Source organism: Phyllobates terribilis, unplaced genomic scaffold (genome assembly GCF_046119375.1).
Source record: "Phyllobates terribilis strain yellow unplaced genomic scaffold, ASM4611937v1 Scaffold_1__5_contigs__length_1240528914, whole genome shotgun sequence".
NCBI lineage: Eukaryota > Metazoa > Chordata > Amphibia > Anura > Dendrobatidae > Phyllobates > Phyllobates terribilis.
The window spans coordinates 304,749,239-304,760,422 of record NW_027362761.1 but is presented as its reverse complement, the minus strand read 5'-3'; the positions used below and the strand labels follow the sequence as shown (position 1 = coordinate 304,760,422).

The window sequence follows — 11,184 nt, the reverse complement described above, 5'->3', positions numbered from 1 at the left end:
GCCAATCACTGTTGTCTGAATGAGGCCTAATGCTCAGCTAGTGTTAAGAGGTCAGGACCTCAGCCACATCCCCAGTGGTCTATGGTAGATGGCTCCTGGGTCTGATGCCCAGGCTTTGCCTCTGCCAGGATAAAGTGCAGAGTGCAGGTAGGACTGATGAGGATGATGGGAGTCATGCCTGCTGTAAAGGCTGCACACATGAAGACTTCTTCTTACACTCCTGCACATGGCACCTCTGATGATGCCAGGCTTAGGTGAGGAGCAGCCAGGCTGGGCAGTGAGGATGACAGGTCACTGGAAGCCTCGGCTTATAGGGCTAATGATTCCTACTTACTGCTCTATATGTAGTCCGGGTGGAATGTCATCCCCACCCCCAACACTTTTGCAGTGGCTTTAGGGACAGTGAGTGGCAAGCTGGCTCAGTAGGGGGGTGGGGGCAGGTGTCAGGGAGGGCTCCAGGTCAGGGGGCGGGGCATAGCGCTACGCTGGAGGCGGGGTCTAATAGTGGAGCGCTGCTTCCTTTTTGGTTAAACCGCTAGGTTCTGTCCCAGAGGGGGTGTGGCCGTGTTCTGGTGGGCGGGGCAACCACGCCCCCTTCCATCCTCTTGTCCCGGGAGCTGCCTCCGTTCTCAGGAGCCGCCAGAGACCGAATGGAGACTGAAGCGCCCCAGCCCGGACTGTCGCCCCCGGACTCTGCGCACGACCCTTGGTAAGGAGCTCGGCTCACCTTCATGCCCGGCGCCGTCGCCTTTCCTCTGAGCTGAGCGCTGTGGTGGCCGCAGGAGGGCATCTTACGAGGGGAGGTACCTGGGTACATGAGGACCTAATGTGCAGGGACATGAGTGCAGCGAGGCCACACCGGTGATCGCATGGGGAGTTGTGGTGTCACCTATGGGGATGGATGCAGGAGGAGTGATGCACAGTGCAGCGCCGGGGACTATGGCTGCCAGCTCCCTGGTGGTTCCTGTTCAGCCAAAGTTTAAGTGGCACTTTGGTGATTGTACCCTCAGACTGGCATGTGCCCTCTGCTAGATGTGCCCTGTCCTCTCCTGTGAAGAGGAGGATTGCTATCACTGCCATTCCGGCATCACTGGTCACTGGCCTGTCCCTTTAATCCTTGGTGCTGAACATCCTGTGTATAAGTGAGAGCATCACTGTCATCAGTCCTGATCCAACACCACACATCTGTGCTCATAATGTCATGTATGATCCTCCGGATGGTCCAGATAACTGCGAGACATGTCACCCACACCAAGTAATCCCCCCTGTAGGGAAAGAACTCGGGATCAGATCGAACAAGGGGTTAATGTCCACCCAAAAGTTTCCTAATGGTCCCACAAGTCACAACTGTAACTACAGGAGTTTCTGCAGCTTCTAATTCTATTACTTTTCATCCTTATTAACTTTATAGATATGCATATACACACACATATAAATATATACATATTTATTTATATATATATATATATATATATATATATATATATATATCACTCTGATTGAGCTGGAATTTGGCAGAGATTGCAGAATCTAGGAAATGTTTTCGGAGGGTGATGTCGCTGGGGACCATTATATGGCATCTCTGATTTAGAAACTTTGGACAGGTGCTTGCCGAGCTGCTTCTCCCCTATGGAGCTGTACGTGCTTCTTGTCGGACCTATTGTTATCATGTAGGGCACGATATGTGACGATATGTCCCTCAGCCGGGCGGCGCGGCGGCTGCTCTGAGGCCCTCTCTTTTTATCTTCAGTCCTTATCCCCCCCCCCCCGGTTTACATTTTTAACGCTATTCCTTATTCAGGTATTTTTGCAGTGTCCTGACGTCCTTCTTGAAGACTACATCCAGAGAGACGTCCCTGCCGCCATCCTTGTCGTGTGATCTCCATGTTCACACAAATAAGTTCTGACTTAGCATTTGCCTTTTGTTCGTCTTTCCTGACGCTTCTTCGTGTTCCTTTTTGTCCTTCCAGCAAAATGTTCATCGGGGGACTGAGCTGGCAGACTACACAAGGTGAGCGGAATCATAGCACGTAGCAGATTCGGAGGGTGGGGTGGGCAGCATGTTCGGGATCTGAATTGTTAGCACCCCTGTACTTTTTCACCCCTTTTTTTCTTCTGTGTTCTCCACCCTTTTCTTTCTTTCTCCCTCATATGTGCACCCTCCCTCCATCGCGTTCTCTCCCTCTCCCTTTTGCTTGGACACGATGTGATTGGATTTTCTGTTGCATTCTGGGATCCGTCTGCCTCGCTTGGTTGTGATAGGCTGCTCTTGTGTTTCTAGAGGGCCTGCGGGAGTATTTCAGTCAATTCGGGGATGTGAAGGAGTGTCTTGTCATGAGAGATCCATTAACCAAGAGATCCAGGTGAGGTTCGGTAGAACAATTTATTTGGTGTGCTATTTCCTAAGCTCATGTAGCTCACCGGTCTCATTCTCCCACACTTTGCTGTTCATTAGGGGTTTTGGATTCGTCACTTTTATGGACCAGGCCGGAGTGGACAAAGTCCTTGCTCAATCAAGACATGAACTGGACTCAAAGACGGTATGGAAATCATTTCTGCATTTAAGACTGTAAGATGTTCTGTGGCAACAGATAGATCGGACTTAGATGTGTACATAACATTATTGTGGTTTTTGTCATTACAAGTATATTTGTTGTATATAAGATGTTGTCGGAGTATATAATCACCGGGGCCTACAGTCCACTAGCCAATATTCACAGCGTGAAGTTGGTACAAGCAAAGGTTTCCGCTTTGCACTGACTGTACCCGATTTACCGCCAGTGCAAAGTTCATAGGTGATCTCCAGCTTTAGTGGCGCAGTGGCGTCAACTGCTGCCGGTAATACGGTCTTGCTCGTCATTTGTGTGAAAAGTAAAGTATCTTTTTTGTTTAGCAGGCAAGCAATTTAGACAGCATGTGGGGGAAAGCAGGTATGATACTGTGTTGTATAGGTTGTGTCATTCCCATTAGTGATGCCACATACTAGATCACTAAAAAGAACCTAGTTAGACTGCTGTGTTCAGTACTGGAGACCAGATCTTAGAAGGTCATCAGTTCGTACAACTGCTTTCCTATCACATATCCATTAATGTCTCTTAGCTTTTTAGTTATTTATTCTATCATTTTATTCCTTCTAAGATGTACATGTTTGTGTGTTTCGCCTTATGATTCTTTGACCTTTTTTATGACATGAAATGAATTGTTAAAAACCTCTAGTTATCAGTAGTAGATTACTACACTGTTGTTTTCCTGTTTTCTGAGCTGTAGATGTAGACATCAGTGATTTCATTGCCATCGTATTTGATGAAAAAGGTTGTACGCTTAGTTACTTTTCACAATAGAAAAGGACTGGCTTACTTGTATTCTACCGTTCCCAAGATGCCTAGAAATGTTTCCAAGCACCATCTGTGTCTGTGGTACAGCAGACCTGTCATAATACCCCTTTTGGCTTATAGAAAGTAATTATGTAATTTAACGCAAGAGACTCCTTTATTTACTATCTAATTATTTGTAAATAATCAAAGGGCAGCAAATAAACAACAAAACGGATGAAAAACAAAAATTCCAAAATCTTCAAATATTTACAAGGCATTCATTAACAGTAAAAATATTTATGTGGAGTTTGATAAATGTCATCTATCGAAGTAAGCTCTAAGTTTCAGGCAAGAAGAGAATTTCACCATGCAATTCTTCCAGAACATTTCAGGTGGCAGGAGGAGCTTTCGTCAGGTTGTCATTATCATTAGCACTTCTCCCCAGAGGATTTACAACAGGTAGAAATCTGTGCGCAGGGATCAGTAAGCTTCTGCTCACATCAATATCTGCATTGCCTGTTTACATCAAGTGTATATTACTAATTTCCTATTATAGCACCAACTTATTCTGCAGTGCTGTACAAAGGACATATCCACTGTAGTCATGGTGGAAAAATAAATCCCTGGTCTCGGTCTTTCGTTCTTCCGATTTGTTCTATATACCTGAATTCTACACAGTTGTTATTTGACGTTTTTTTTTTACTGGTGATATTCTTTTTTTTTCTCCTTGCTATTGATGGATGATTTTTTGGAAACATGTAACCAGTGCAGTCATTCCGTCAACTCCCTGGCACTTTCCATTCAGCGTAGTGCAGTGTGTCCCAGTCGGTGGGCTCTTGTTTATCACCAGAACTGCGAGGCTCTGGGGACTGTCTCTGCAGACCCAGGGGGAGGGGGAGTAGCTGCTGTCCCCAAGCTTCTTGGATGGGAAGTTTCTTTTGTTACCTGGGAGGGGACAAGTGTGTGTTTCATACAAAGAACAGTTGGAAACAGAAGAGATGCAAATGTAGACACTTTATAATGTAGCTGGGGTTGGAGGAGTAGAGGGTTTGGTTGGAGCTGTGGAGGGTTAAGTTAACAAAATTAAGGGAGGATGGCTATTTTAAATTAGGCGGTAACATGGACACTGCCATATAAAAGTTTTCATTAAGTTGAGGCTTGATAGTCCTACATGGTGAATTTTTAAAGTATGCAAATTTTTTATTTCTATATCGATTGTTTCCAATGTGGAAAATTTCAATAATAAGTTATATATGGACAGCATGGTGGCTTTGCATCATTGGGGTCCTGGGTTCAAATCCCGCCAAGGTCAACGTTTGAAAGGAGTTTATATGTTCTCCTTTTTTTGCTTGGGTTCTCCAGTTTCTTGCCATTCTTCAAAGACATACTGATAGGGAATTAAGACTGTGAGCCCCGATGGGGACAATTTCTGTAAAAGAGCTGTAGAATATGTCAGCGCTATATAAACAAGCAACATAAAATAATAATAAAGTCATTAGTAAGTTGACTGAACTTATCTTCCACAGATCATACATTAGCTATTCTTTTTCAGAAGCTTCCAATAATGTATCAGTTTTATTAGGAACAACTAATAAACTTCTTGTCACCATTCAACGTTTTTTAAAACATTTTAACCAATTGTTCTTTTCTTTGTAGTATACAAAAGAAATGTAGAGTATAGTGAATGCAATGGACCATCAGTACAAAACGCGTCTCACCTTGCACACTTGTAGAACCGTCTACCTGTTTTGCGGACAGAGTGCTCGTCTCGGTACACAACTGCTTCAGTGTTCAGTGTATATAATTGTGCCGTAATTATCTCTGGATTTGATATTGGTAGATAGGGTTATCTGGAGGCCGATGCTTTGGTAAATTGTACTTTTTCGGGTTTTGAAGCTGCATGTAGATCATTACCTTCTATGTGCTTGTAACTGGACCCATGTGGGAATGAAGGCTTTTTTAAGTACAGAATGCCCTGTAATGCTGTCTCTGTCTGTCTGTACTCTTCCTGTCTCTTCTCCTGCTGCTGAATGCTACAGGTGTCTGTGCCATTTACCTGTAACAATAGTGACTTGTGTTTAGTGATGTGAAATTGGTGCATTCCCTCCTGCGCTGAGCTGCCGCTCTCTCGGTTAATAGCATCTTCCTGGCCTTTGCTGACATAGCACAGAGGAATGTCATGACAAAGGGGTATTGTTGGGATATTCTATCTCCTGTTTTGATTTCTCTCCCCTGATGCCCAGAAGCACAAACATTCCCCAGTTCACGACTACTCGGTGAGGGCTGCAGACTCTCTGCCAAATCTGACCCTGCTTTGGTATGCCGCCACTGTCCTTCCAGATCTGGTGTAGCGGTAGTAATAATCACTTACAAGAAGAGGCTGTACACACAACTTTACAAACATAAGACTTTCCCCATTTTTAAGTAAAGTTTTGGAAGAATGTGTATGCTGACCAATATGTTACTAATTACAATGACTGGACATCAAAACTCTATTTCACCAATTTTCCAGGTTAGGAGAATATTGTTTCTTCGGAAAAAGTAATATGCAATGAGCAGCGCTCCTGGACTCCTGGAGTAACTGTTTACAGTAGCCATGGCAACCAGGGTGTCACTCCATTGATATAGGATCCGCACAAAGCATGTTTCCCAAGGCACTTATATTTTACAGCAGAGTAAACTCGTGTCATGATCTGATGAGCACATTGTAAGTTGTTTGGATTCTTTTGCTTTAAGTTATTGTCTAACTGTAAAAATATGGACTGATCTAAGAATTGCTATGGGCTTGGTGATCAATAGTAAGAAACGCCAATACCTTGAAGGATTATCAGAAATAACTTCAACTAATTAATTATGCAAATATTGGCATGAACTGTCATCCATCTCAGATGGGATTTACACAGGACATGCCATGTACGTCTGAAGGACAATAGCTTTTTAACCATAGTACTTGGCTCTGAAGTACTTTTATGATGTATTTTGGATGTAGAATTTTGTGATATGTCACCTTCTTGCTGTATTTGTGCTCAGCTGCGCTAGGTTTTCTTCTTCTAAATTGTTGGTGATTTTTAAGTTTTCTGACTTTTTATAAAATATCTATTGTTTTAGTTGGTGGTTGTGATGTGTTATTCTCTAATGTGTAGGGAATTTTGTAAATTACGCTTTTGAATAATGAATTAGGCTTCTTGTGGCTTTCAGTTTGATTTAAATGAAGGCACATGAGCCACACACAAAATAAAAAAAACTAAAATGATGATTTTATGTTCCAGCCCAAACACTGGTCATGTATTCAAAATAATCGTCCAAGTTTCATCCAGAAAACTCAGATGTTTTCTTTTTTCTAATTTTCATCAGATTCTCCTTTTTTACATCCATGAGACATCCATGTGCGATCCTTTTTCATACAACTATATTAAAGCATGGACATGATCACATACTGTCTTTTCTCGCTCCGGTGGACTTTGAGTCTCATCTGAGACTCAGATGAAAGTCGTGCTGTAATTTTGTTTCTCACGGACAGTTGGACCGACAAAAAAAATCGTTCATCTGAACAGCCCTATTGAATAACATGGGTCAGTGTGCTGTCTGGTGAAAAATCGGATAGCACACGTCTGATTTATATGCTAGTCTGCATGAGCTCTCCTTCTGAAGTGTCTAAAGGCTGTCTTCAAGGAGCTATAGACTACATATTAATTATACCGGGAGGTTTCTTGTAAATTTGTGGACATAAAATATTAAAATGATTACAATTATTCAGGTTACATATTAGTCTTTATTTAGACGTCAGTGATTTTTCTCATATGCAAAAAACAGTATGATTTTAATCAGTAATATGGATCAGATTTTCATCAGTCTTTGGTCAGTGTCAGTTTTTACCATCAGTATTTCATCAGTGATTTTCACATACGAAAAAAATCAAATTGCAAAATTTCTCCTATCCATTACAATGTTAAAAATCTGTGGGGTTGTTCACATGTCCATGTGTTTCTGTGGACATCGTGTCCATTTTTTATCCAAGTCACGGATCAGAATTACCCATTCAAGTCGTACATTGCCATATGCTGCCCTTGTGCTGTCAGTCATTTTTCACAGACCCATAGACTTGAATGGGTAATTCTGATCCATCACTTGGATAAATAACGAACACACGGTCTGCAGAAAAAATACTCCCATGTGAACAGCACCACAGATTATAATAGGTATGTGTCCTATCCGTGAAAAATATGGAGAGAACACGTACGTGAAAAACAGACGTCTGAATGAGGCCTTAAAGGTACGTTTTGTAAATCTATGCATCAGGTGGCATTTTCTAGGTGCTTTATTTCTGGTTGCACAGTATTTTTTAGGCTAGTTAGACATACCCACTTATCTACTTTTTCTGGCATTACTTACATAGTCATTGGTGTAGGCTTGCAGAGTATAGCTGGGTGATTGGTTTGCTTTCTGCAATGTCTACAGTAAGGTGGTCATAAGTAGGTGCTTCTCAGAATATCCCACCCACTTTATTAGGATCTGGTGACATCTAATGTCTGAGATGACCACCCTTACTCTGTCGTATTTCTAATCAGGGCTACAATTCCTTTTTATGTTACTCAGTAGGTTTTAATATCTTTATGTCTTGCTCTACAGTTTTCTAGACATTAGTCACCTTTATATATTATGTTGTTGTAGCGTATGTTCTTTGTAGGTCCTGTGGTTGTCCAAAAGTATAACATTTCCATATTCTCCTTTTCAGATTGACCCAAAAGTAGCTTTTCCTCGCAGAGCTCAGCCCAAGGTAAGTTTAGGATCATCAGTAATGTGGGTTTCGATAGACACAAATTATTAAAGCAAGCAAATGAGTTTCTTTCAGAATTCCTGGAAGCGCTGGAGTAGAGATAGTTGGGGACAATCCGTTACAGCAGCAGGGGTGAGGGCTCGGAGGGAGATGTAACTATTGGAAGGAAATCGGCTTATGTCCAATAACTAGCAGGTGGATCAGAATTGGGTCCTGCAAACACCGGCAGAACTGGGTTAATTCCCTTAAGTAGTTTGTTGACAGACGGCATCTTGGTGTCAGAGCCAGGAAGCTTAGCGCCAGGGTAATTAGGGGCAGCTGGGAGACCCTCAAACAAGGCTCATTTTATTAGATGCTGTGATTGTTTTGTCTGATGGTTTTATGTGATGTATGTCTTCATATAGTTTCTGGCAAGTGCCTAGCGTGATTCATGTCACTTTGCTCGTCCTATAGCAGAAGCTGAGCTTTTCATAACAACTAGAGTACTTTTCCCTGCGCCATGTCACCTTCCAGGGAGTAAGAATAAAATATCATCTCTTTCATCATGTACAGAAGCTGCACCTGTGTTCATGCCCACCGCTTGTCCCCTGGTCAGTCTCTTGTCTGCTGACGTCACCTAACTACCCTTAATTGTTACAGATGGTGACAAGGACAAAGAAGATCTTTGTGGGCGGATTGTCAGTGAACACGACTGTGGAGGATGTAAAACAATATTTCGAGCAGTTTGGAAAGGTGAGTCCTCATTGTAAGTAGCGGGATGCAGATTCCAAAGTTTCAGGTGCAAATTATTGCTAATTAGCCGAATATGATGAAGCATGATGATAATGGAGGCCTGTGGTCTCTATGACAGCTGGGGAAGCATTCTCATCCGCCTCAGTAAGTCTCTGGTCAGCACGTGGCGAGATTTCAAAAGAAGCCTGTAGATTTGGGGATTAAGTGAATAAAGCAATGCACATTTCCCTTTTTTTTAAATGAATTGTTATATGCAACAAGTACATTAAAAGTTGCATCAATAATCAGATTTTACAGAATATGGCTTCTCTTCTCTGTCCATGACACCTGAGGATGGCCCTCCCCCATTATAAACCCCTGACAGACACTGACGAACAAGCCTCGTTATAAGGCGATTAGATCCCCATTTAATTAGGAGGTTGGAGAGATCACTGGATGCCTCGGATTTCTCTCCCATCGGCTGCAGATTATCTACCACGGTGTAGTGGGGGTGGTGATTGTACACTGCACACACATGACGGGCACACACTACTATCCACAACAAATCCAGAGTTCACCTGTTCGGACACACTGGTTACACAATAAAGTGAAACACTGTATCTTAGGCTGGAAAGTGAAACCTTCCATTCTTCTTTTCTCACTCTTGCTACTTTTATTTCTTGTGTGCCCACTTTTGTCTTTGTTTCTTTTTCTACATGTCCATCCTTCCTTGCATCTCCTACTCCCTCTCCCCCTGATATCTGGTGGGGCCCTCACCCCTCCCCCCATCTTTTCAGTTGCACACAAAAGCTTTCGCCTCTTTCCCTCTCCCCTGCGGCTCAGGACATACTAAGCTGCAGTCATAGTAACAGGACAGGGCTCCCAGAGCCGCTGATTCTCCAGGGAACCAAACGGTTTTCTTTGAAAGGCAAGAAACTGTTTGACCTGATGAGTAAATAAATATCTCCTAGACCTTAGAGGCTGGAATGGCAGGACACACAGAATCCTATGTTCCGCCAAGCTTCCATGTTCTCCCCTCAGCTCCTTGCGTACCTCATGCATTTCTTTTCTCTGTTCTAACCTCATTCTGAAGTCCCTGTGTGGCCTCCTTCTCCTTTTCTTGTGCCTGCTCCCTGCCCTTTGCTGTAGGCCTCCTTACCCCCTATTCTTTTAACATTTCAGAGTTTCAATGCCCCCCTTTCCTCCATGCTTCCCCTGTGTGATCCACCTGTGTTGTTTTCAATCTGCTGAACTGTAATTCTTACTTTTCTTTCACATTGTCTGTATACCCGCTGCCAAAATGTAACGTGCTTACATGGGACTGATTAACCCCTCTGCCTGTTCCCATACAGGTCGATGATGCCATGTTAATGTTTGATAAAACAACCAACAGGCACAGAGGTAAGTGTCTGCTTGCTGTGCTTTAGACGTGTAGCAGAAATGTGTCTCCCCAGATCTGCTTCTTGTGATGTGATAATCCTCTTTGCAGAGGCTTGTGCGTCTGTGTGTAGGAAAATGGTAAAGTTCCCGGGGATGAGTGTTCAGCATGTGGTCTGCGCTGAGCTGGACACAGCTTCATTGTTCTTCCTCTTCCTGACTCTGAATACCTGTCCGCCCTCTTTGAGCCTCTCCTCCATGGGGTCAGATGCCTGATTTTCTGGGTACACGGTTACATTTGGTGGGACTGGTAACTTCTGCTGACAAAGCTGGGACAGAGCCACTGGTTGTGGCCAGATTCTACAGATCTTTATCTGATCATTTGATAAGGTCATCAGGCAGCCATCACATTTCCATGGATCCCTCAGGGCACAGGATGAATTAGGGGCACTTATGTTGCTATTGTCTGCCCCGGCACATAAAGGTCATTAAAAAAATACAGATAGGACAAGAAGGTAACTCCTCTACAATGCAGCTAAACTCTTAACATAGAACATTTGTGCACCTAAAATCTAGAGTCACGTTATTAGCATTTTTTTTTTTTTATAGGTACGAATAGCAGTGTAAGGCCTCATTCAGACCTCCGTGTTTCATGTATCAGTTCTATCCGCGTTTTTCACGGATACAACACATACCCATTATAACCTATGGGATTGTTTACATGTCCGTCTTTTTTCCATGAAGCATGTGTCCATGCAAAACTCACGGAGAAAGTTTGTTTTTTTACTGGCAGCACAGATGAAAAGTAGCGATACAAGTCTATGGGTCCATGAAAAATACGTCCAGCACACGGATGGCATCTATGTATAGTCCATGTGCTGTCCGTATTTAACATTACAAGGGTCACTGATGACACACTGATGGTAAAAATAGACTCCCGGACCCAACACTGATGACACACTGATGGTAAAAACGGATACACAGACCAAACACTGATGACACACT

The 11,184-nt window shown here is 43.1% G+C and overlaps 1 protein-coding gene across 6 annotated transcripts in view; it reads left to right on the top strand.

The window, feature by feature from the left end:
* Positions 1 to 556: 556 nt before the first annotated feature.
* The window catches only part of MSI1 (musashi RNA binding protein 1), a 35,560-nt gene continuing 24,932 nt past the window's right edge, over positions 557 to 11,184 (top strand). For 4 of the 6 annotated variants that reach the window (XR_012318326.1, XR_012318325.1, XM_073673459.1 and 1 more), the window contains exons 1-7: positions 557 to 709; positions 1,971 to 2,011; positions 2,282 to 2,363; positions 2,456 to 2,540; positions 8,050 to 8,091; positions 8,731 to 8,823; positions 10,155 to 10,203. Coding sequence is in view for 4 of the 6 variants with exons in the window: in XM_073673459.1 (XP_073529560.1) it covers positions 651 to 709; positions 1,971 to 2,011; positions 2,282 to 2,363; positions 2,456 to 2,540; positions 8,050 to 8,091; positions 8,731 to 8,823; positions 10,155 to 10,203 (451 nt within the window). In the remaining 2 variants the exon portion in view is untranslated. Of the gene's footprint in view, positions 710 to 1,970; positions 2,012 to 2,281; positions 2,364 to 2,455; positions 2,541 to 2,896; positions 2,931 to 5,912; positions 6,022 to 8,049; positions 8,092 to 8,730; positions 8,824 to 10,154; positions 10,204 to 11,184 lie in introns of those variants that run through there. The other 2 variants (XM_073673467.1, XM_073673473.1) reach the window with 2 other exon arrangements.